A 26,963-nucleotide genomic window follows, 5' to 3' on the forward strand; every position below is an offset into this window, starting at 1 on the left:
CGTGAAACAGGAATGACCCTAGCGCAGCTTCATTCTGTGTATTGTAGCACGCTAAACTGACCAGAATAGACCCTGACACACCCAACTTACATTCTGCATGCAATGAGTCCTCGCACGATACTAATCACCCCTTTGTATGCCCATGAAACCAAATTTCTTTATCATCTTCCCCCTTTGGTCCGATCCTGTCGAAATAGTTCGTTTCCTGGGACTATTGTTAAGTGACTTCGATGACGCTATAACTACAACACTTCACCAATACCTTGATTTCCTCAAGGTATTTAGTCATATAAAAAAAAATTGCCATACAAGGACTTGATATTGATCCAGTTGTATGCCAAGACGGCCACCAACACCAATGGACCACCAACACGACAATAAAAGAAAGGAATTGGTGCTTGAGAATCGGCGATTAACAGTCAAAGATCTTACTGCGATCGTTGGAATATCAAAAGGATCAGTGGAAATCATTTTCAAAGATCAATTGGGCTTAAGACCATTGGTTCCAAAGTCACTTCGACGAACAGCGTCGCGTTAATGTCTGTGAAACAATACTTTTCGACTACGGGTTATGAAACGTATTATTACTAGCAATGAGTCTTGGATCTAGCTTACCACCCGGAAACCGGAATAAACTATGCATTTATCTGACAGTTGAAGAAGCAGAGCCTTTTGTGTACTGATCTCGAGACGTTATCAGCCTTCCGACATCTAGAGTAAGATAGTTCTAAGCTAAGAAACGCAGACCAAACACCGCTTATATGGCTTGCCTTCCAAGAAATGAGTTGCCCTCTGAATCTACACACGTATATCCCACATCAGATGGACTTGAGAAGCAGCTGCGTCGGTTACTTTAACAATTCATTTCAAATACATCTATCGAAACCCACAACCCATTCGGTACAGCAAGAAACACGTTGGCTTCGCATCACAAATTTAGCTATAATTTCTTGTAGACTCAGCATTGAGTCGATAAATTTTCACGTCAAATGGAAAAAATCATTTGAAAAAGATTTTTCATACGGATCGGACGCATTTTTTTCTTTTGATATATCTTATTGAATTTCTGATTAATAGCAAAGAATTGCAGATAACCACTTCGTAAACGAACACGTAATATGGATTCCGGCGAGAAAAATGCCATACGTCTGGGAAAACTTCTTGGCGTATCGCGGACTATACAAAAGCACACAGCGCGACGACTTAGTGTTACAGACCACGAACGGGAAGAGCATGAGAGAAAGCGAACGCAATTACTTAAGGAATACCGTCAACAGCGCATCTCCTCTTTAGGTGCTAACCAGCGTTATGTAATGGAGATAGCAGCCGACTTATTGAACACAGATATGGATGAACTTATAATGGGTTTGGTAGATGATCAGGCCTTCGTTGAATTATTAGGTGGTATTTTCGAAGATAAAGGGCCACGTGCATGCATGATCACTTATGCCACACAAAAGGGTTACCCACCCGATTCGGGACGTTACCAAGAAAAACTGAAGTACGCCGATGTCAAGCGTGCCGTTTGTCTAAAAAGCGATTTTGTCAAGATGAAGGGTGCTTGGGTAATCGTTTATCGCAATAACAACAATAAAACTATAGAGAATCGCACTGTTTCGGACGATGTAGCAATGTTTCGTTGGGTAACCGAAGACGGCAATTGTCTGTATGTGATTAAAGAGTTTATGAAACGAGTTTTGACTGCCTCCCTAGAAGTGGTAACGGATTTTGGTGTTGCCGAACCGGAGCAAAAGCGCAAATTCTTTCACATACTCAATATGTATAATACATTCTTACAATCGTCGGAGGCTATTGTCTCGACACGCGTCAATTTCGAGGTCTCACATGAACTCTTCAAAGGTCTACTCTTGGTGAAGTTTCAAATTGAGGCCAGCGCCAAAGATGTTGGGCGTGTACGCTTGGTTGAGCGTTATTTTGCGCAATGGTTGCGACAAATACAAGGAATTTTGGTGGAAGGCAAGCAAATACTACGCGATCCACCGGATGTGGGACCCTTACAAATGTTGGTTAACTGGCGACGGCAATTGGCGCGCTATACCTCCATCATGGAGTTTGTATCATCGCGTGCGTTCAACAATCACAAACAGTGCCTGATATTGTCACGTTCGTCAAAGCTCTTGAAGGTGGGTCTACTATTGTTCAGTGATATTATGTATAGATCCGTATTATCCATTCTTTTTGAAATTTCAAACACTAGAAATGGGCTGAGATCGACAACCAGGTAACTTTAGTGCTAAACGAAGCCAAAGACAATGTGCGCTACATATCATCACTACAGAAGTTTTGGGATCCTCTATACAGGTAAAAGTCAAATGTCTTACATTGCATGAGTTTCGGGTTTACTGCTCGGTGCTTACCTTCCATAGATCTGCGCCGGACGAAATTATTAGCAGCTTACCGGGTCTGATGGTGGCCATACGTAACGTCTCCAAGACGGCACATTATTTCAACACACCCAGCAATGTTACTGGTCTTTTTGTGAAGATATCCAATCAAATAACCTTAACGAGTCGCAGATATCTGACCGACAGCGGTCGCAGGCTGCTCTGGAACTTAGAACCGCAAGGCGTTATAGCAAAAATAAATAAATGTAATGAGATTATGGAGTACTACAAATCGATTTACTTGCAAACTGTTGAGGATATGGCATTCGCCAATGAAAATCCCTGGGTTGTCTCGAAGGTCTACATATTCACTTGTTTGGAAAAGTTTCAAGCACGTTTGGAAAAGGTGCGTCCACCCATAGCTTGGAGTTATTTACAAACATACTAATACTTTCAACAGATCAGGGACATATTTAATACCGAGATAACCTACTCTGTGCTGGACGTCATCACCATTAGCGGCATGGAAAAATTCAATGCACAAATAAAGGGCGCACGTAGCACGATCGCTTCGAAACCGTACGATCCACTCGACTATCGCATAGAGATCTTCAATAAAGACTATGAAGTATTCGTTAAGGAAGTCGAACAAGCGGAGGTGGGCATGCAACAATTCGTAAAACAACAAATCGCTGACGTGCCAATTGCCGAATCTGTCATATTAATACTACAACGTTTCGAACGTCTGGGCTTGGAATGTTTATGCTTGGATCGGCGTTACTTAGAAGTTGCCGAGATGCTGGAAAAGGAAATGTTTGTGCTGAAGGATGTGTAAGTAGCTAGATCCTTTAACCCACATGTCTTACTAATATCCTCTACTTGTTTAGCTACAATGAGGAACGTGGTAACCCTTTTATAGCGCGCAATATGCCACCAGTCGCAGGACGTATCACTTGGATACGCTCCATTTTCAAAAAGATTGATGAACCAATGAAGGTGCTGAAGTATCGACAGTGTGTGCTGGCGCATAAGAAGGCTCAGCGTACAGTACGCTATTACAATTACATGAATGGTATAATATGCCATTATGAGATGACTTATCACAAGGCTTGGTATGATTACTGCGAGGAGGTGCGTTGCCTGTTGAATGCACCCATTTTACTGTGTCACAAAGAAATGGCACAATATACAGTTAATTTGGATCCGGCAATCAGACAGCTGATTAAAGAGACAGAATGGATGTGGAAGCTGAAATTGGGTAAGCAAAAGATTTGTATAAACTCACACATATTTATAACGCTTTTTCAGAGGTGCCGAATATTGCCAGCGTGGTAACCTACTGTAAAGATCGTATTCTGGATCCAGCCGTTCAATTAAAAGAAGTCATACGGCGTTACGATCAGTTTCGACAATCGATTTCGGCTATTTTCATTAACATTATGCGCTTTCGCCTACAAGAAATTGGTTTGTTAATGAAGCCAGCTTTGACCTCAATCACATGGATTTCTGAAAATCTAGAAGACTTTGTGCAAGAACTCGATGATGTAAGCACATTCGTTTTCCATAGATTTCATTGAAATACCACTCCTTCCATTACAGAAAGTCGACGAAGTTGAGACCTTCTACCGCACTGTGGTGAATATAGAAAAAATACGCGTACTACGCGAGATGGAGAATTTGACAGACTTCTTATATGTTTATCAACCGGAAGAACCTATCACATCGGAGAAATATCTTGATATGAGTAATAAATTACGTGCTGAGTTGGGTATGTTACTCACGAGTACAGTCTCTGGACTTTCTTTCAACAAATTCTACGCTTTTCAGAATCTGTTATCGAGCGTAGCTCAGTTTGTATTGAACGCGCCGTTATTGATCTAATTAATATGTTCGTAGACCTATTAGATTTCGGTCCACTGGACTCGAAAGGTCGACGTGTCTATCAATTACCGATAGAGAAACTTAATGACAATAATTGGCGCGTCGAAGGCAATTATCCAATTGATAAATGGGATTGGATACAGTTTCAGAAGATATATCGCACCATCTATTTGGTACCGGACGAAGCTTTAAAAGGCCTGCAAATGAAAAACTACGAAGGCATACGTTATGAGCTTAATCATTTGCGTAACGATTGCATGGATCTATTTTCATATTACAATTCGAAAATGATTTTAGCATTGGTGCAATGTTCCAAGCGATCTTTGGACTTTGTGCGACATAAAATATTGAGGTAAAGTTTCGAATTAGGAGTCTAAACTCTCGAGTATACTTGATCCGTTAACCTTAAGCTTGCTTCCAACCATACCAATCGTTGAACTATTTAGTTATGATGGCGCAGGGTGTGGTGTTGGATAGTAACCTAAAGGTTCTAATAATAAGACCAACTTAGCTACATCTCTACTTTTCTATACATAATCTTTAACTGCTTTAGAACAAACTGGCGCACCGATCCCATGAAACCGATACTCTATACAAATATGGATATTGACTTGGAGTTGGGTTGTGCCATTGATCCCAGCTTAGAATTGATGCAAACGCATTTCCATGCTGCCATACAGGTATGTACGGAAATTAATTATTTCATTTCGACCTGGGGTCGCCAAGCGAAGACACTGGAACGACGCATGAGACGTGTCACTGTCGGTAAGTTCACTGGATTTAATATGTCAATATATAATTATTTATATGTGTGTACTGTCGTAGATGAGAATCGTTATGAGCGTGCCTATTTCCGTTATGTTGTGGATCATAAGGACATTATACGTGCCATTACGAATCTAGCTAACGGGTTATTGCTATACAAACACGATGTGGATGAGTTCTTATTGGTAAGTTTCTATGATAAATAAGAACCAGTGGACGGCTGATATCATGAAACTTTTAATATGTACCTCGTTTCAGGAAACCTTTAATAAATTTAAATATTTATGGAGTGAGGACCGGGAACAGATTATACAACGTTTCGTCGATACCAATCCGTTAACGGTCGATATACGTGATAAATTTATCTACTATGACAACATTACAACTGATTTGGAGGAGATGGCGGCGAAGAAAGTGATTGGTCCTATTGAGATACGCATGGGTACATGATGCTTTCAGGAATTTCTTAAAATAGAGACCTTAACTAATTTCGTTTATCTAACAGAGAAGGCCATTGCAAAGTATGTGGAAGAGTCCAAGAAATGGAAAGTCATGTTGGGCCAATTGCTGAGTGCTCAATACAAGAAACAGTTAGATGAAATGGTCGATTTCATTACCGAAATGGAGATTATACTTAGTAAGCCCATAAACGATTTGGACGACGTGCGACAGGCGATGAATTGCTTGGAGAAGATACGCGATAACTTCATAACGTAAGCTACAAAGCTTCTGCGTAGGCATATTAATTTTTTCCTCAAAAAAAAAATCAATTCCAGCATGGATATGAATCTGAGCTTGATTATAGACACTTATGCGCTCTTCGCGCAGTACAATATATTCATACCCAAAGATGACTACGATAAGGTGGATAGTTTACAGTTGGCTTTCAATAAAATGTTGGAGAATGTGAGTATTAATTGCGACATTCTTGTTTCGATAACAAAATCATATTTCAAATTCTCTGCTGTAGGCTAAGAAAACCTCACAACGCATCTCGGATATGGAGGGTCCACTGCTGCGCGAGCTGAACGAGGGTATCGCACAGTTTGTCAAAGAATTCGAACAATTCAATATCGATTTCGAAGCGAACGGTCCCATGGTGGAGGGTATTTCGGCGAAAGAGGCCAGCGATCGCGTGTTTCTCTTTCAAGGTCAATTCGATGAATTGTGGCGTAAATATGAAATGTATAATAGTGGCGAAAAGCTTTTTGGTTTACCAATAACGGATTATCCATTGCTGCATCAACGTAAACGTGAATTCAACTATTTGAATCGACTGTACTCGCTGTACATCCAGGTATTGAAGACAATTGCCGACTATTATGAAATGCCATGGTCTGAGGTGGATATAGAAAAGATCAGTGCCGAGTTGGCCGATTTCCAAGTGAGGTATGCTATGCAGGTATTTTTTGAAAGTTCGAAATGTTGGCTCGAGCTTTCGGAACAAAACAATTAGTGAAGTGTTCTTTGTTGTCATAATTGAAGTGTTATTTTTGAGCCAACACCAACACTTAAACTTCCTTTTATGCTAACTCTCTTTCAAATCAGATGCCGCAAATTACCCAAAGGCATGCAGTCGTGGCCGGCCTTTATTGATTTGAAAAACAAAATCGATGATTTCAATGAGACATGTCCATTGCTCGAATTGATGACCAACAAGGCAATGAAGGAGCGTCATTGGGTGCGACTCAATGCGCTTCTCAAGACTGAGTTTGATCCGACTAGCGCTAAATTTACGCTCGGCAAACTGTTGGAGGCGCCCATCTTGAAGTATAAGGACGACGTGGAGGACATTTGTGTGGGCGCCAGCAAGGAATTGGATATTGAAGCGAAATTGAAACAAGTTATCAGCGATTGGTCTGTTGTCAATTTGCAATTGGGTCATTTCAAGAATCGTGGTGAACTTGTCTTGAAAGGTCAGGAAACATTGGATATTATAGCCTCTTTGGAGGACAGTTTAATGGTGATGAATTCGTTGGCTTCGAATCGTTACAATGCACCGTTCAAAAAGGACATCCAACTGTGGTTATCGAAATTGGTGAACACCGGTGAGATTCTAGAGAAATGGCTAATGACACAGAATTTATGGATTTACTTGGAAGCGGTTTTTGTTGGTGGTGATATCTCGAAGCAATTACCATTGGAGGCAAAACGCTTTACAAATATTGACAAGAATTATGTTAAGATTATGTATAGAGCGCGCGAAATACCCAATGCCGTGGAGTGTTGCACTGGCGATGACACTTTGGCCACGAGTCTTACATGGCTGCTGGATCAGCTGGAGACGTGCCAGAAGTCATTGACGGGTAAATCTAAAGCATACACCGCCAAGCAATACAGCTCCAGCACGACTTTAATTATATACTCTCTCTAGGTTATTTGGAATCGAAACGTTTGCTATTTCCACGTTTCTTCTTCATTTCGGATCCGGTATTGCTCGAGATACTTGGACAAGCTTCAGACCCGACCACCATACAGCCACACTTGCTTAGTATATTCGACGCTATAGCAACGGTAAGTTGCCCACCAACTTCAATGTTTTTTCGTATTCATAATTAAATATTCCACATTTGCAACAGGTTGACTTCCAAGAGAAAACAAATGACGTTATGATCGCCATGAACTCGATGAATAACGAGAAGGTACCATTTGAAACCCCAGTCACATGTAGTGGCAGTGTAGAGGTGTGGCTCGGTAAACTCTTGAAGGAAATGCAAGACACTATACGCTCCATATTGGCCAGCATGGCGCAGAGTCTCAACGATCCGGAATTCATTTTTGTAGAAGAGTTTCCCGCATTCTGCGGACAAGCTGGTCTGCTGGGTGTACAGTTACTTTGGACACGTGACTCGGAATATGCGCTGCGTAAATGTCGCACCGATCGTATTATTATGAAGCGTACGAATGCGAAATTCCTTAACTTGCTTAACTATTTCATTGATTTGACTGTGAAGGATTTAACAAAACTGGATCGTATACGCTTTGAGACGATGGTCACCATACATGTGCATCAGAGGTATTCATTTTATTCAAGTTCATATTATTTAAGGATCTTGAGATAGTGAGGTTTCCATTCAATAATTCCTTTGCTCAAAGGAGTCGGCCGGTTCGAGGATGTAATATTTCCTTGAACCTTCCCTTCGTATACTTTTAGAGCTTTAGTAGAACCACCAGACGTTGGAGCAATACCGATTATTATATACTTGTATATTATGAGGTCTTCGTGTTAACACTCTTTTATATATAGTACATATCTCCTCTTTTCAGGGACATATTTGATGATTTATGCACAATGCGTGTGAAATCGGCTGGCGATTTTGAGTGGCAGAAACAAGCGAGATTCTATTATCACGAGGATAATGACGAAATTATAGTCGGCATAACGGATGTAAATTTCATATATCAAAATGAATATTTAGGCGTAACTGAAAGACTGGCAATTACACCATTAACGGATCGCTGTTATATAACTTTGGCGCAGGCTATTGGTAGGTCTTGTCATTGAAATATCGAAACACCATTAACCTTAACACTTACCTTTCATTTAGGTATGTCAATGGGTGGCGCTCCCGCCGGCCCTGCTGGAACTGGCAAGACTGAGACCACCAAAGACATGGGTCGCGCTTTAGGCAAATTGGTTGTGGTGTTTAATTGTTCAGATCAAATGGATTTTCGTGGTTTGGGTCGCATTTACAAAGGACTGGCGCAATCGGGCTCTTGGGGCTGTTTCGATGAGTTCAATCGCATCGAATTGCCTGTGTTGTCGGTGGCGGCTCAGCAAATTTATATTGTGTTGACGGCGCGTAAAGAGAAGCGTTCCTGGTTCTTATTTAGTGATGGTGATGTGGTTACACTTAATCCCGAATTCGGCCTATTCATCACAATGAATCCCGGTTATGCGGGTCGTCAAGAATTGCCAGAGAATTTGAAGATTATGTTCCGTTCAGTGGCAATGATGGTGCCGGATCGCGCTATTATCATTCGTGTCAAATTGGCCAGTTGTGGCTTCAAGGAGAATTTAATTTTATCACGCAAATTTTATACGCTCTACAAGCTTTGTGAAGAGCAGCTCTCCAAGCAAGTGCATTACGATTTCGGTCTGCGTAATATTTTGTCAGTGTTGCGTACGCTCGGTGCACAAAAGCGCGCCAATCCCAATGATACGGAAGAGACTATCGTGATGCGTGTGTTGCGTGACATGAATGTCTCCAAATTGATTGATGAAGACGAGGGTCTATTCATCTCACTGATCGATGATATGTTTCCGGGCATAAAATTAACGCAAGCTTCTTATAAAGATCTGCAGCGTGCCATTGTGAAGGTCGCCGATGAAATGGGTTATGTCAATAATCCGGAATGGAATCTGAAAGTCGTGCAACTATATGAAACTTCGTTGGTGCGTCATGGTTTGATGTTGATGGGTCCAACGGGATCGGGTAAGACGAGCTGTACTCATGCAATGTTAAGGTGCTTCACCGAAATGGGTCAGCCGCATAAGGAAATGCGCATGAATCCAAAGGTAAATGTGGTAGCTTTGAGGGTTTAAATATTTTAGAGAATGGAGTATATACTAAATTTTAGAGCAGATATGTCTGTCTGAACCTCTACCGTAATTTGTGGTCAAACTTAACTATTTAAGTAATTACTTTCCTTCTACCACAGGCCATAACTGCACCACAAATGTTTGGACGTCTCGATGTGGCCACCAATGATTGGACCGATGGTATTTTCTCAACACTTTGGCGACGTTCACTGAAAATACCGAAACACCAAAATTGTTGGATTGTCCTTGACGGTCCCGTGGATGCGGTGTGGATTGAAAACTTGAACTCTGTATTAGACGATAATAAGACATTGACATTGGCCAATGGTGATCGTATAAAAATGGCAGATAATTCCAAATTGGTATTCGAGCCAGATAATGTGGATAATGCGTCACCGGCCACTGTCAGTCGTGTCGGTATGACATTTATGAGTTCATCGGTATTGAAATGGACCGTTTATATGGAAGGTAAGAAAGCGAAACAATTAAAGACAATGTAACTTTCTACGTTATCGCTGATTTGATATCGTTTCTTTCAGCTTGGGTCCGCCGACAACCATCCGCCGAAGCAGAGGTTTACCGACGCTGTTACACCGCGTTGTACGATGATGCACATACGTTCCTGCAAACTAAATTGATGGCTAAAATGCGCATACTGGAGGCTATTTATATCAAGCAAATGCTCGAAATAATGGACGGTATGTTGGAGGAGTGTAGTAATAGGACCGAGCGATTTTTGGAACGCATGTTTCTATTCGCTTTAATGTGGACATTGGGCGCTGTGCTGGAAATCAAAGAACGTGACAAATTTGAAGAGTTTCTGGTTAAGCATCCCTCAAAGCTTAGTAAGTGTTACTACAGTTCACACGTCATTTTGTCAAATAAAATATGTCTTGTCTGTCTTGTCATTTCGTAGAATGGCCCAAGCGTCAGCCGAACGAGACAATATTTGAATTTTATGTTGATGATCAAGGCATGTGGCAACATTGGAATACACGCGTCGAGGATTTTGTCTATCCTGAGGATACAGTACCGGAATTTGCCTCGATTTTAGTACCCAATGTAGATAATGTACGTACCGCTTATCTGATGCATAACATAGCCAAGCAACGCAAGCAAGTGTTGCTGATCGGCGAGCAAGGCACGGCCAAGACGGTGATGATTAAGGGTTATATGGCCCACTATGATCCGGAGCAACATTTATCAAAGTCATTTAACTTTTCGTCGGCAACCACACCTAATATGTATCAGGTAACGTATTTAACTCACCGATTTGGTTTTATAAACTATAGAGCTTCGGGGGATTAGTTATGTTAGGCGATTTTCTTTTTATCAAAAGGTGGTACCGATAATGATTTGAGCTTTCCAGACTGTTCATAGTGTGGTTTACCTTGATTCAAAATACTTTTCCAGGGGTCGTTTTATACCCTGTATCAGTATAATCCGTGCTAAATTTTCATTTTTGTCTTGCATTTATAGCGCATTATTGAGTCCTATGTGGAGAAGCGAGTTGGCACAAGCTACGGACCGCCGGGCCAACGTTCCATGACCGTTTTCATCGATGATATAAACATGCCGGTCATCAATGAATGGGGTGATCAAATAACCAATGAAATTGTACGCCAAATGATCGAGCAAGGTGGTTTCTATTCGCTGGAGAAACCTGGTAAGCAAGTCAAAGATCATATGCAATTTAACCGAACTCGTCTAATTCTACGAATTTCAGGTGATTTCTCGACTATAATGGATATACAGCTATTGGCAGCCATGATACATCCGGGTGGTGGTCGTAACGACATACCAAATCGTTTGAAGCGTCACTTATCCATCTTCAATTGCACCTTGCCCAGCAACAATTCGATGGATCAGATATTCAATAAAATCGGACAGGGCTATTTCTGTTTGGCGCGTTTCAATGAAGAAGTCGTCGACATTATACCACATTTGGTGCCGCTTACACGCATATTCTGGCAAAATGTCAAAGCCAAGATGTTACCGACACCGGCGAATTTCCATTATGTGTTCAACTTACGTGATCTCTCACGTATCTGGGAGGGTATGTTGAAAATTAAGACTGAGGAATGTGAAAATATGCAGACGGTGCTGAAGCTATGGTGTCACGAATGCACGCGTGTTATTGCTGATCGTTTTACTGAGTTCAAGGACAAAGAGTGGTTTGAGAGTTGTATGAGGCGAGACGCGTTGAAAAATCTACCCGAAGAAATAGCGGAGAATTATCCAGAGGAAGAAACATTTTTCGTTGATTTCTTACGCGATGCTCCCGATGCCGGTGAAGATGATGAGGTTGAAGTGTCACTGGAACCGCCAAAAGTTTATGAGGAAATACCGAGGTAGGCTATTGGTTCAAACTTATAGTAATACTTCAAAAGCAGTAGAGGGAATTAATAGAAGCCAAAAACTGGCACCTTTTAATAAGAATGATCAGCAATTGCAGCACTAAGTTGGTCTTTAGTTGTCTGCGTTCCAATCGTTTAGCTTTGCAACTCTTGAAACTGCGTTTTTATATCTTCACGTCATTGCCCACGATTTCTACAACCTTTGACCAAGTTCATGTAACAGCTAAACTAAGTCCAATTTTTTTCTTTTTCCAGCTTTGATTTTGTAAAACAGAAAGTGCATTTCTACATGAGTCAATTCAATGAATACATTCGCGGCTTCACTATGGACTTGGTATTCTTTCGCGATGCTTTGGTTCATCTAATGATTGTATCGCGAATACTTAGCATGCCAAGGTAAGTTTCAATGCTGTTTCTTAACCCCATGACTGGTTCATTAATATACCCACCTGAACAGGGGTAATGCTCTGCTCGTCGGTGTCGGCGGTTCGGGCAAACAAAGCTTGACGCGCTTATCATCTTTCATTGCAAACTATAAGTTCTTCCAAATCGTCTTGACACGCGCCTACAATGCCGGAAATCTGGTCGAGGACTTGAAATATTTATACCGCACAGCTGGTTTAGAGGGCCGTGGCATTACATTCATATTTACCGATAATGAAATTAAGGATGATGGATTTCTCGAGTTTATCAACAATATATTGAGTTCCGGTGAAATTGCAAATCTCTTCGCGAAGGACGAAATGGGTGCGTTGTTATATAATTCGTGCATAGTAGCTCACACAAAATTTACCTTTTTTGTATGACAGATGAGATCTACAGTGAGATCATACCAATTATGAAGAAGATAGCGCCGAAACGCATACCCACACAGGATAATCTCTATGATTTCTTCCTATCACGCGCACGCTACAATCTACACATCGCGTTATGTTTCTCACCCGTAAGCGGATGGATAAATCTTGTATTTTTCAGTAATAAAACTAAAAACTATTTATAGATTGGCGAGAAGTTCCGTGCACGTTCGTTGAAATTCCCTGGTCTCATTTCCGGTTGTGTCATTGATTGGTTCCAAAAATGGCCCGAAGATGCACGTGTTGCTGTATCGCGCCATTATTTGAAAGACTTCGCTATTGTGTGTGCACCCGAGGTTAAAGAGAGTGTGATTGACCTAATGAGTTGGATACATGAGACGGTATCCGAAGCTTGTGTATCGTACTTTGAACGTTTCCGTCGCACCACATTCGTGACACCCAAGTCGCTCATATCATTTTTACAAAGCTACAAGACACTGTACAAGGATAAACAAGTGAATATCATAACAATGTCCGATCGTATGAGCTCCGGTTTAGATAAGTTGGACGAAGCGGGTGCCGCTGTATCCGTGCTGAAAAAAGAGTTGATTGAGATGAATAAGGTCATTGCAATAGCGACGGAGGAGGCAGAAGAAGTGCTCGAGACTGTGGCACAATCCACGGCCGCGGCGGAAATCGTTAAAGTACAGGTGGCCGAGAAGAAAGCGCAAGCTGGCGAATTAGTGAAGGTCATTTCGGCCGATAAGGAGGTGGCTGAAGCCAAATTAGAAAAGGCACGTCCAGCTTTGGAGGAAGCTGAAGCAGCATTGCGGGTAAGTAGCTGCTACAGTACATTTCTTCCTCAATCGCTGAAAATGTCTCCGCTATATGCAGACAATTAAAGCTGCCGATATTGCGACCGTACGAAAACTTGGCAAGCCACCGTATTTGATTACGCTCATTATGGATGCAGTGTGTATCTTATTCCGTAAGAAAGTAAAGCCTATTAAAGCAGATTTGGAAAAGAACTTTTTGCAAAGCTCTTGGGAGGAGTCGTTGAAGGTTATGTCCGATACAAGTTTTCTAAAGAAGATTGTCGAATATCCCACCGACATAATTAATGCTGAAATGGTGGACCTGCTTGTGCCCTATTTTAATTACAAGTATGTATCCGTGACTATTACTTTTCAGAATAATACTTTTTTACAATTTCTTTTCGCTTACAGTTTGTATACATTTGAAGCCGCTAAAGTAGCATGCGGTAATGTGGCCGGTCTGCTGTCCTGGACCATTGCTATGGCCAAGTACTTTGAGGTCAATAAGGAAGTATTGCCTTTAAAGGCGAATTTAGCCATACAAACGGCCAAATACCAAAAGGCCGCTGCCGATTTACAGGAGGCAGAAGAATTGTTCGCGGCTAAAGAGCGTGAACTAGCCGAGGTGCAGCAACGTTTCAACGAAGCCATCGCCAAGAAGGATGCAGTGTTGGCCGAGGCAAAGAAAGTACAAGACAAAATGGATGCGGCAACAGCGCTTATTAGCGGTTTGGCTGGTGAAAAAATACGTTGGACCGAACAGATTTCACAATTCAAAAACGAAACGGATCGTCTTGTGGGCGACACTATTATATTGACTGCATTCCTTTCATACACGGGTCCTTTCAACCAAGAATATCGTATTGACTTGCAGTATCAATGGTTGAAAGAAGTACGCGAACGTTTAATACCATTGTCGGCCAACTTGAGTATTATCGAAAGTCTGACGGATCGTACACAAATCGGTGAATGGAATTTACAAGGTTTGCCCTCAGATGAGCTGTCAGTGCAGAATGGCATTATCGCTACGAAGGCTGTGCGATTTCCACTGCTGATCGATCCACAGTCGCAGGGCAAAGCTTGGATTAAGAATAAGGAGAAACATAATAATCTCATTGTGACGACATTAACGCACAAGTACTTCCGTAATCATGTCGAAGATTCCATTAGTTTGGGTCTGCCAATGATTATCGAGGATGTGGGTGAGGAACTGGATCCCAGTTTGGACAATGTCTTGGATCGTAATCTATTGAAGGTGGGCACAACTTATAAAATTAAAGTGGGCGACAAAGAGGTGGATTACAATGCGGCCTTTCGTTGTTATATAACAACAAAACTACCGAATCCCTCGTACACGCCCGAAGTATCGGCGCGTACATCAATTATAGACTTTACGGTGACAATGAAAGGTCTTGAGGATCAGCTGCTGGGACGTGTCATCTTGACTGAACGTAAGGAACTGGAGGAGGAGCGTCAAGAGTTGGTCGAAACGGTGACAAACAATATGAAGAAGATGAAAGAGTTGGAAGCCAATTTACTCCATAAGCTGTCCACCACAAAAGGTAGCTTGCTGGATGATGTAACGGTGATCGAAGTGTTGAACACCAGTAAAAATACAGCTATAGAGGTGAAGGAGAAAATCGAAATCGCTAAAATAACCGAGTCGAAAATTAATCTGGCGCGCGAAGAATACCGACCGGTTGCCACGCGTGGCAGTGTCTTGTATTTCTTGGTTTGTAGCATGGCAATGGTGAATAATATGTATCAGACATCGTTGGTGCAATTTCTGGAGCGCTTCGATGCCTCCATGCATCTTTCGGCTAAGACACACATCACCGCTAAGCGCATAAAACGCATTATCTCGTATTTGACTTTCGAAATCTATCGTTACAAGTCACGTGGTCTATACGAACAGCATAAATTTTTGTTTGTGCTTTTGATGGCGCTAAATATCGATCGGCAATTAGATCATGTGAGCTATGATGAATTTCAGAATTTCATAAAAGGTGGCGCAGCCTTGAATTTGAATGATTGCCCACCAGTACCGTTTCGTTGGATTACCGATGAGACTTGGTTAAATTTAGTGCAACTGTCAAAGATGACTCTCTTCGCGCACATCCTAACCAAAGTTTCGAATAATGAACGCGGCTGGTTTAATTGGTACAAGAAGGAATGCCCAGAAAATGAGACTATACCTGATGGTTATAACTCATTGCAGCCATTCCATAAACTACTATTGATACGCTCCTGGTGTGTGGATCGTTCCATTGCGCAGAGTCGCAAATATATCGCCTACTCTTTAGGTGACCGTTTCGCAGAACCTGTAGTCTTGAACTTTGACGAATTGCTGTCGGAGAGTAAACCATTGACTCCTTTGGTTTGTTTCCTTTCAATGGGTTCCGATCCATCGTCCAATATCGAATCTTTAGCTAAGAAAAACGAACTCAAATGTTACCCTATATCGATGGGTCAAGGCCAGGAGATACACGCACGTAAACTCGTCGCAAATTGTTTACAAGATGGTGGCTGGGTGCTACTACAGAATTGTCACTTGGGTTTGGAGTATATGAATGAACTGTGCCTACAATTGTTGGAATTGGAAAAGGCCGAACCAGGCTCATTTAATGACAGTTTTCGTGTATGGATCACCACAGAACCACATGACAAGTTCTCAATTACCCTGCTGCAGATGTCCATTAAATTTACTAATGAACCACCGGCAGGCATACGTGCTGGCCTCAAACGTACCTACGGCAATATGTCACAAGATTTTCTCGACTACTCACAATCGCCCTTCTATCATCCACTGGTCTTTGCGATCTCCTTTCTGCATACGGTTGTACAAGAACGTCGCAAATTCGGTCCATTGGGCTGGAATATACCGTATGAATTCAATTTCGCCGATTGGTATGCCAGCTGTTTATTTGTACAGAATCACTTGGATGATTTGGAACCCGGTAAGGGTATAAGTTGGACCACAGTACGTTATATGTTAGGCGAAGTGCAGTATGGCGGTCGTGTTACAGACGATTATGATAAACGCTTACTGAATACTTTTGCACGCGTATGGTTTCATGACAATCTCTTCGCGCCGACATTTGAATTCTTCAAGGGTTACAAGATATTCAGTTTCAAGGAACAAGAATCATATTTAGAAGCGATTGAGGATATGCCTCTATTGGATCCACCGCAAGTTTACGGTTTTCATTCAAATGCTGAAATTACCTATCAGACAAATACGATGAGGAGTATTTTGGACACTGTAGTTTCAATACAGCCGAAAGGTGAGTCTGTCGCCGTTTTAAACTAAATCTGAAAGGTTCAGCGTCGTAATAAGAGCCACATTAACAACTTTTTCTGTTGTTGTTGTTGTAACCGTAATCTAATATCCGTTTGGATGGTAAGGTTCAGGATGGTTGTCATCGGATTTATCTAACATTAGGCCCAGGAAACGAGCTGTTTCGACGAGGTCGGACCATAGGAAAAAGGGTATTAGATGAGTCGAGTTCGCAAAGGGGTGGTTAGAGTCATGCGGGACTTCGTTGGGATTCTGGATAAGTAGGAGTTTAACCTTTAACAATATCAAAAAGGAAATTGCGTACTCTAGATTTTAACGGCCTTTCGAAATCGTTGTCTGCAATGGGTGGTAGTTTCACTCCAAGTACGCAATTCACTTTTACTGTCTCCATTGTGAATGGCGGCAAATGTGTGTCTGAAGTGAGTTGCGTCCGAAGTTTGGTCAGCGTACTGTTCAATGTCGTTAACGTAATCAAGGAATGACCTCTTGACGTTTCTAGGAGACGGCTCCGTTTCAAGCAGACAACTACAATGAGGGTTTCTGCGAAAACCGGAAACATACGGGCCTTGCTGTGTAAGTTTTCGACTGGAGGTAACAAGAGGCATCCTGTGAGAGTACAGAGTGCAGTGTTTTGGTATCGGTGTGGCTTACTTTAAGATCGGCCTGCCGATTACCTTGATGTTCCACAAAACGTTTCTTTGTTTTTTTTTTTCATGAGCTGTCGGCTAGCAGACTTGAACATTTTGTTGTATTGAGAAATATATTACAGAATTTATATATTTACACGGAAAAGTAGCTTAAATTGCCGGATAAACTTAACGGTTACAGTTTTTTCTTTATTACAAATACTTGCTTACATTATTTAAGTTTATATTACAATTCTTCACATTTTGAAAATCTTAACCTCAAAATTATCTTCTTTTTAGAATCTTCCAGTGGTACGGGAGAAACTCGAGAAGACCGTGTTGCTCGTTCGACACGTGAAATGCAGAGTAAAATGCCCCAACCCTATGATTTGTATGAGGTGCGAGAACGTCTACGCCTAATGGGGCATACGAGCTCCATGAATATATTTTTACGACAAGAAATTGATCGTATGCAAAAGGTAAGGAGGTGTAGTGCATTAAATTCGACACAAAAAGTTTATAAGAAGAACGCCTATGAACATTTTGTTATTCATTCGCACAGATCATTATATTGGTGCGAACTACACTGAAGGACTTGCTACTTGCCATCGAAGGTACCATCATTATGAGTGAACAACTACGCGATGCTTTGGATAATATTTTCAATGCGCGTGTGCCAGAAATGTGGAAGCGTGGCAGTTGGTTGTCATCTAGTTTGGGTTTCTGGTTTACTGAGCTACTGGAGCGCAATCAACAATTCCACACTTGGTGTTTCAGCGTAAGTGCACGAAGCTCTAGTATGAATAGTTAAACATTTATGTTTTAACATTTAATTTAATATTAAATATTTAATTTAATATTAAACCTGGAATTTCTTGTTACAAAAAACACAGGGGCGCCCCGTTGTATTCTGGATGTCTGGCTTCTTCAACCCGCAAGGCTTTCTCACAGCTATGAAACAAGAAGTAGCACGTGCACATCAAGGTTGGGCCTTAGATCAGGTTACCATGCATAATGATGTGCTAAAAGTCGGCATTGAAGAGTGTAAAAAGCCACCTAAGGAAGGTGTTTTCGTCGAGGGCTTGTTTGTAGACGGCGCTGGTTGGGATCGTAAGCTATCCAGATTAATTGAGGCGACAAATAAAGTGCTCTACGTGCTTATGCCGGTTGTACACATATATGCTATAAATTCTGTGGCGCCGAAAAATCCAAAATTATATACGGTAAGTTTTCGTAGTAAGAAATGATTTAAAAGGATCATACAATACATAAATTAATGCAATAACTTTGAAATATTATATATGCCTCCAGTGTCCGGTGTATAAGAAAATTAATCGCACTGACCTCAACTATATCACTCCACTTTGGCTGCAGTCACAGAAACCGCCGGATCACTGGATATTACGTGGTGTTGCGCTACTTTGCGATATCAAATAAATATGTATGCTAAATTACCAGATCGTATATGCATTGACTACATATTTTGATACCAACATTTGTTCTTATTTCAAATTTAATAAATTCTTATTTATATAGATTGGTTCTTTTATTATATAGTATTTACAAAGCTATACCATCACAATTGCGTGAATTTTCATTACATACCAAAATCTATCCTAAATGTATAAATAATGTTGCTGAAGTAAGAGTGTTTACTTAAAGCCACATATCATCATAATATCAGGAGAAATGAGACACCGAAAATGGCTGTAGTGCATTATAAATACTTTAAAAGTAAACTGAATAGGAGCACAAATGTTAAATACGTAGCAAATTTCTCATAAACACATTTCTCCGTTTAAAAAAGTTGTTGTATAAGTATTTTTATCCCACTTCATTACCTCTTTCCAGCTAACGGCCTAACTGATTGCCACGACCCCAAGTGTTACCGAAGACAGGATTTCCTGCTGCTGGACGTTGAGGCGCACGACTCGCTGGTGGTTCACCAAAGCCGCTGAATCCACCACTTATATCTGGTACATATTGTTTTCTGTTGAAAAACAATTATATTTTGAAGTGTTGGTGCAACTTGCATTTTTGAAATATATAGAGAACTTACAGCAGGTTTGGTGTCTCCAAAAATGCATTACCACCTAGTTCTTGTGGATATTGAAATTTGAAAAAGTAATAAAAGTGCCCGATAAGTATACCAATAAGTGATGCAAATGATCTAAAAATATATATAAAATGTATTAAACATTTAATTTTAGCAGTAATGACGTGTTCCGCTTACCCTTGGAACACCAGTTCCATAATTGCCAACACCCACGGTAAATAGACAGCTTTAAAGCGTGTGCCAAACCAGAAGTTTACAATGACATCTTTATTTAGTTGACACCAAATGTATGTAGTTGAAACAACCAGCAAGTCCATAAGGAAAAATACCTACGAAAAATTAATGTTTTTAGTTTGATTTTGCAACAACATCGTAACAAGAATTACTTACACTGAATAGCATACCACCAACATTTGATAGAAAAGCTACTATTAGCAGCATGTACAAATAATCAGCTGGACTTCGTCCGAATTGCTCTTTCTCCAATTGTGCTATGTAACGTGAGATGAAGTAGCAATTGATGAGGAAATGGAATCCAGTCGATGACGTTAAGGGGTATACAAATAGGGCTGTAACACAACGCCATAACTGAAAATCTCCTAATACTGCATCACGTCGTAAATATACCAAATTCAGTGGTAATATGTTGAAGCGGGTTAGCAAACTGAGCACAACCGTACAGGTTAGCCAGTAGCGTGTAAAACGCGGTAGTTGACTATACCATTGACCCGGATCGGTCATTTTTACAATTGGTTTTATTTAAAAAATTTTCAAAAAACTAAATGCAATAATGTTTTTGCTAGGTAATTTATTGTTAGAGCGAACAGATGTATAAATTTGTTTTCTAGAACTTGACAGCTTTGACAAAAAACTTACGTGTCCTCATCTATTACATTTATTGCCGCACAGTGCTGCCAAGCACATTAGCAAAGAGAGGAATTGAGTGCAGGGTTGCAAAAGTGGAAATGTGCGTTATTAAACAAGATATTTTTTCAAATATCGACCCTCATTACGATTTAAAAAAAGTTTTCAATACAATTAGCGCTTTTCCTAAGCTAAATAATTTGCTTAACGCCAAGATTTTACTTCTATATGTAGTTTAGAAAACAACATGTTAGTTTAAAAAAACTATGAAATGCATATATGCGTTAAATTTTAATGCTTCCTCTTCTTTGTTTAGTTTACAGTTACCTTTTCGTGGCGCGTTCATTGTGTGTTAATTTAGCATTTCTTATCGTTTTGTAGTACAATTAATTAAAAATAATGGTGTTTAGTGGCTTTCTGTGTTTAAACTGTGTTTGTTTAATGTTAAGTGAGTTGCAAAAGGGAACGTAAATAAAACTATGCTATCATAATTGCGCTTCCGCCGGTGCTTTGGTTTCAGGTCGCGTCCGGTGTTGTGCTCGTTTGTTAAGTGTTTAATATTGTATTATTTAGTTTATATTGAAGTTGTAAAGCGTTGCATATCTGTTGCTGCATACAAAAGTACAAGTTTGTATTGAAAAATCTTATTCCGGCAGAGTAAATTATTAGAAAAGCAAGATGGCTCATAATCAAACGTCGCGTTTCTTCAACATGTTTTTTCTTGCAATGGAAAGTTTGAAAAGCAGTGTACTAGTGAAATATTTATATTTTCATTTCCTATTTTCCAATTTGCAAGTAAAAATTTTAAATACCGTGTATTGGGAGAAAATGAGGTTAATCATTAAAATCATATGTGTAAATATATTTTGTGACAGCAAGAGCTAAGATTCCAAGGAAATGGCAAGTGAGTTTCTGAATACACATAAAATTTTATGATTTGTGACGTTTAATATTACAACTTATATACATACATATTTATGTATAACACTTAAGTCATATTTCGATACATAAATATATTAGTATTGTATATATGTACATCTATGTACATATGTAGGTGCAAGGTGTAATTATCGCACTAAATATTAAATATACATACATAATTTGGCAATTATATTAAACTCCTCTTACGTTCGCACGTTCACACATACTGACAAATATACATCTTTATAAATAATACAAATATAATTGTGGTTATGTGCGAGTAATTATGTACTTTGTCATTTTAAAATGCATCCCATTCAATTCAATATTTGACTTCTTATTAAGACATAGAAAATGTCTACATAATATAAATTGCCTTTTATGTTTTTTAGGGGATTATAAGCTAAGTATATAAATATCTACATACATTCAAACTTAAATATGTAAGCCTATGAATGAGTCGTCGGTCGTCAAAAACTGTAGCATATTTGATTGAATGCTTGTCAGCCACTTCAATGTGCACTTTTCCATTACGTTGCGTTTTCTAGTTAATTGGAGTTCATTTAGCTAAAAATTTGATGGACTTGTGTGTTCAGAGAAAGAAAATAGCAAGAAGAATTTGCAACTTTTTGGTGGTCGCAGTCACAAAGTAGAGTAAAATCGAAATACAAAATAAAAAATGTACTTGCATATGTATGTATGTGTGTATGTATGTACTTATTTGGGTATGCGCATAATTGTGAGAGTACGCAGAAGAATGCATATGGATTTTAAGTGATTGCAAATTTCAAGTGAATGCATTCGATTATTGCAAACGTCACACAAAAAAAAGAGAATAAAACAACAAATGTCAAGTGTTAAAGTTCATTGCGCAGTCATCAAATGAATTCATACAGAATGCATATGTATGAATGTACGTAGATATACATATGTATGTATGTATGTATATACAAATGTATATGTATATATTAGAGTGTGACGAATTTTTTCCAATAAAGTCGCATATGTGAACAAAGTTCCACGGATTATTTTGAACAACTTGGCTTATGGGTCTAAAACCGACTTCGTGTCGGTAGTATTTGCGGCATTTTGCTTTTAATGTGAAAACTTATAGTACATAACTAATGTTCTTTTATAATTAAAAATTTAGATTAGAAAATAAGGAAAAACGTTAACTTCGGTGTCTTTTCTTATGCAAAGTTTCGTAAAGATGGTTTGTCAAATAAAAAAGTTTTCCATACAAGAATTTCATTTTGATCGGTTGGTTTATATGACAGCTACATATGTATATCCTATAGCGGTCCGATATTGCTAGTTCCGACAAATGAGTAGCTTCTTGGGGGAAAAAAGCGTGTGAAAATTTTCATATCGATATCTTAAAACCTCTATATATACAGACAGACAGGTCCACAGACGGATATGGCTAAATCGGCTCAGCTCGTCACGTTGATTATTTTGATTATATGTATAATATATACACTTTATAGAGTCTTCGACGTTTCCTTCTGAATATTACAAACTTCGTGGCAAACTTATGTAATTTCCGACGTTCAGGCATAAAAATTGGATATAAAATCAGATTATAAATTTTAATCATGGGAAATGACATGGGGTGGAGTTTAACGTTCAGAATACTATTTAGATTACAAAGTTTGATTTTTAAATAAAATGATTCATTTTAGATTGAATTATACAGTTACAATTGTGAGGTTATGACATAACTTAACTTTCTTTCTGGTATAAATGAAAACTGTGATATCGACCTTTTTTCTTTGCTGTTTCGTTGAAAGATTTACCCATATATTTGTTTTCCTAAAAAAATACCATTAACGTAGACGTTAAGGCTGCACAGTATCGCAAGTCATCAGTTAAACCCAGTCTTTCAAGAATTTGCCCTAGTTTCGGAGAGAAGGTAACAGAGCACGACATCTCTCGCGAATCCGTTCGAATGATTTTGGTGTACTTATATAATATTTATATTATCGCATTCTTCTCGCCTCGTCTCGATAAAGCAGACTTTTTTTCAAATAGAGCCGATTTGTGATCGAATTTAAAGCCAAAATCACAATGAATACCATCGAGCAATCACCGTATTCTCCAGATTGGTTCCGTGTGATTTTTTCTCTTAATTAAAACTGATCAAATTATTCATAAGAAAACAGTTTTCGAAATATTTTTAAATATTATATCATTGCGAATAGAACTCCACACTCTTTCCCACAGTGCATCCAACTTTTACCCTAAAGCGTCCCTTCGCCAATATTAAATTTGCTACTGATATTCCAACATTTTTTGACGGCTGATAAGAGAATGTTTGTAAGAAATATGCCAAAAACAGGAAAAAATATTCAAATGCCAACAAAGTTGCCTGCCAACAGAGCAGCTATTTGTTGTTGGCTTCATTTTTTTATTTTCACTGTTTTAAGGCAGCCTAACTGCTACACTTCCTGCAGCATTTCAAGACAGAGACAGATAGTATGCCAATACACATGCATTTAAGGGCGAGCCTGTTGAATTCCCAACGAAGACAGTTACGAAAGCAGCATGTGAGGGGGAGCATATTTGTGTATTGAACTGAGACAAAGTAACAAAATGACGAGAGGCTAATAAATTGCCAAGCCACGGATGGACAGATGCAATTGTGTGTATGTATCGTCTGTACAACATTTGTGTGTGTGTATGTAATGCTCGTTTTCAGCCTCTCTCTTCGTGGTTGTAAGTGTGTGTATTTTTGGCCACACCCACTAATTAGACGAGTATGTTAAAAATGGGTGCTATCACATCACACGAACACACAAACATACGCTAGCATATGTAGATATGTGCGCAGTGCACATGCGCTCCTTGCATTGCTTGCTCATCTCTTTCGGCACTCTTTTGCGCATACGCTCTTCCTACGCATCGCTTTCCTGCCCACTTTCTCTAGGTGCTAAGAAATGCGCCTCTCTGTTAATTCGTCCTCGCATGCACACATATGCATTCATATCTACATATGTACTTATATTCACTCTTCGCCAATGAATTTGTTTACCATTGGTCCACTTGGCAGTTTTTGCTCAGCTTTATTCTTGCCAAATTTGCTTTGTTTAGCTTTTTTCATTGCTTTGTTTGTCGTCCACTCGTTTTTTTCTGGCTCACCTGTCAGTCGTGCTAATAATCCATGTTTACTCAACTCGTCTGTGTTGGTGTGTGGATGCAGTGCTTCAAAGGGGAGCTTCAAGCTTTGTGCCACAACTGCCGCCGAGTCGAGTCTCTTTTTGTCCATTCGCAGTTTTCTTTGATTGCATTGCATTTGGCGTGTATATGTACATACTTACATATGTATGGCTGTGTGTATTTATTTGTTCTGTTTGGTCCTCTGCTCGCTCATTTCGTTGTTGCAGTGCATTTCTGAGCAGTAAGTGTAGATTTAGTTGATGTACTTTTGTTTGGTGGGTACTTTGACTGGGCTGCTGCAATGTCTGGAGATGGTTGTGATGTTAAGCGTTTTTTGTGATATTTTCCGCCTCCGTCTCCCTTCATTGCCTTACGCCATTATAGGTATATCTTGTTGGGTTGGGTAAATAAGTAATTCTCCTCTTTCAGATGGTTCAGTAGGTTTTATTTATTAATGTACATTTGTATATACATTTGTACTTGAAATACTTTAAAAGAAAGACTTAGACTAGTTGTCCACACTGTCGATAACTCCTGGAAGAAGTCACTAAACACAAATTACTTCGTAGAAGAGATCGATAAATTATCTGTCTGTACTTAACAATCCGTTTATTAAACCGTATACAAAACCAATAAAGCCTTTTACTGATTCATAGATATAGGTTTCTAACTTCTTGATCTTTAATGCGACAGGAACTTCTCTTATTTTTTTGTTTGTTTTATATACCCTGAACAGGTTATAATAAGTTTACTAAGAAATTTGTAACATCCAGAAGGAAACATCGAAGACCCTATACAAAATATACCTATTCATTTCGATGTTGCCTACTTTTTTCTAGAAAAAAAAAAAAACGCAGACACTTCATATTTAATGGGGAATGTTAATTATTATTCGAAAGAACATTCTTTGGCATTTATTTTTTGAAGATCATCTCTTTCAAATGTTGGCCGCGGTCTCAGATGGTCCAGCCGTTGAGTTCAAATTTCGATGACTTGTTCGAGCTTTTCAACTGGTAACTGCCGAATGACACAGGTGATGTTTTGCTCCAAGGCCTGAAGCGATATTACACGTTCTTGGTGGCCATTCGACTGGCCCAAAACGTTAAATTATCTGCTCACTTAATTGCCCTCTCAATAAATCTATTGATTAAATCCATCCTGTTGAAACCAAATGCTGCCGAGATCACGAGCTTTAATTTCAGGCTACAAATAGTCGGGTATCATGGCGCGATATTGGTCGCCCTTGACGGTTACGTTCTCACCATTATCGTTTTTGTAGAAATATGGGCCAATGATTTCACTGGCCCTCAAACCACACCAAACCGTTGTTTTTTGAATGAATGCGACAATCTTGCTTGTTTGAATACCCATTGAGCCAGAAATGTGCTTTATCGCTGAGCAAAATTTGGCTGGAAAACGTCGGATCTTCTTGAAACATTTCAAGAATCCATGGAGCGAATCGATGTCGCTTGTGAAGGTTGAGCGGCTTCAGTTCCTGAACAAGCTGTATTTTGTAAAATGCTCCAAGTCGTTTCATACGTCAGTCCGAGTTGCTATGAGCAGCGCCAAATCGACTCTCCACGGTCTTCGTGTACACTCTCAGCTACAGCGGCTATATTTTCTTCACTGCGTTATGGAAGTGGTCTATTCTGACGAATATTATCCAATAATGAATGCTGGGTCTCCAATATGGGTCTCAATATGGTAATGGGTGCGGATAGTACGCTCAACAGGTCGATCATGTTGATCATAAGTTGAGCGCGCGAAACTCCTTCTTTACAGACGAATTTTCGTAATAAAGTTGAACGATTTCTAAACGTTCTTCAGGCGTAAGTCTTTCCATGATGACTAGAAGCAGCAAAGTTCGTTTAATCGATACTATGGAACCAGAAAACGGTGCGATTTTTCTTTTGTAACTATCAGTTAGGTTGATATGAGATTAAAGTGGCTCACTAGCTTTATTTCGCCTGACAAACCCGTTCTAATTCAGTTTGCTCTGTCCAACGTGTTTTCAGTATTGGATGTTTTTGAAAACTAGTGTTTATAAAGACTTGGTCCGAGACCTGCAATCGTTATTTGGTATTTGGTATTGCTGTATTATACTCTTACTGATTTTGCATAGTAAAATAGTTCTATTTGACACCTCAGTAGCCAGTATAGAGGGGATAAATTTGGTCGGCTGTACTTACTTCCTTCTTTATCTAAATTATTTTTTTTTCGTTTCAAGATTTGTTTATATAAATTCCGGAAACAACAAAATATCTTGGTTGGACTCCGAGAATCTGGGATGCCAGTGTTGTAGTCGCCGGAAAGAGTTGTAGCACAAAATTGGAAAATTAGGGGTTGTAAATAAATCACAAAAAGTCCAGGGTACTTAATCGACCGCTAGATGCCTTTCAAGGACTCTACTCTACTTTACACTCAGTCTCGTGATCCAGCTGGCACAATATTGAATTTTACACACTAGAAAAGAGCTAGGAGCAAACCTAATTGGTCTTATAGAGCTTTGGTCATATCAGTTTTATGTCGTTTTACTATTGTG

General features: G+C 39.6%; 2 protein-coding genes and 1 long non-coding RNA gene across 3 annotated transcripts in view; 2 read left to right on the forward strand and 1 right to left on the reverse strand.

The window, feature by feature from the left end:
- Nucleotides 1–1,118: 1,118 nt before the first annotated feature.
- Nucleotides 1,119–18,907, forward strand: LOC120769587 (dynein heavy chain 8, axonemal). The gene is made up of 34 exons (XM_040096646.1): nt 1,119–2,144; nt 2,219–2,322; nt 2,388–2,751; nt 2,806–3,176; nt 3,233–3,603; nt 3,654–3,889; nt 3,945–4,113; nt 4,173–4,578; nt 4,780–4,991; nt 5,052–5,176; nt 5,250–5,433; nt 5,497–5,704; nt 5,768–5,897; nt 5,962–6,380; nt 6,540–7,297; nt 7,366–7,505; nt 7,571–8,007; nt 8,259–8,479; nt 8,540–9,510; nt 9,654–10,002; nt 10,074–10,379; nt 10,451–10,785; nt 11,014–11,200; nt 11,261–11,885; nt 12,147–12,287; nt 12,349–12,638; nt 12,701–12,834; nt 12,892–13,518; nt 13,580–13,848; nt 13,912–16,784; nt 17,725–17,903; nt 17,987–18,202; nt 18,318–18,647; nt 18,736–18,907. Exons 1-34 carry the CDS (start codon nt 1,119–1,121, stop codon nt 18,859–18,861), a joined length of 13,839 nt encoding a protein of 4,612 aa, XP_039952580.1. The 3' UTR covers nt 18,862–18,907.
- Nucleotides 18,908–18,945: 38 nt separating this feature from the next.
- On the reverse strand, nt 18,946–20,312 carry LOC120769590 (derlin-1). The gene is made up of 4 exons (XM_040096649.1): nt 19,871–20,312; nt 19,658–19,809; nt 19,484–19,594; nt 18,946–19,414 (listed from the first exon to the last, which is right to left on the reverse strand). Exons 1-4 carry the CDS (start codon nt 20,219–20,221, stop codon nt 19,276–19,278), a joined length of 753 nt encoding a protein of 250 aa, XP_039952583.1. The 5' UTR covers nt 20,222–20,312; the 3' UTR covers nt 18,946–19,275.
- Nucleotides 20,313–20,447: 135 nt separating this feature from the next.
- LOC120769591 overlaps nt 20,448–26,963 on the forward strand; it is a 121,133-nt gene continuing 114,617 nt past the window's right edge. Inside the window, exon 1 of the long non-coding RNA XR_005704862.1 lies at nt 20,448–21,248. This is a non-coding gene — a long non-coding RNA (uncharacterized LOC120769591). The remainder of the gene's footprint in view (nt 21,249–26,963) is intronic.

The sequence above is a fragment of the Bactrocera tryoni genome, chromosome 2, assembly GCF_016617805.1.
Source record: "Bactrocera tryoni isolate S06 chromosome 2, CSIRO_BtryS06_freeze2, whole genome shotgun sequence".
Lineage (NCBI taxonomy): Eukaryota > Metazoa > Arthropoda > Insecta > Diptera > Tephritidae > Bactrocera > Bactrocera tryoni.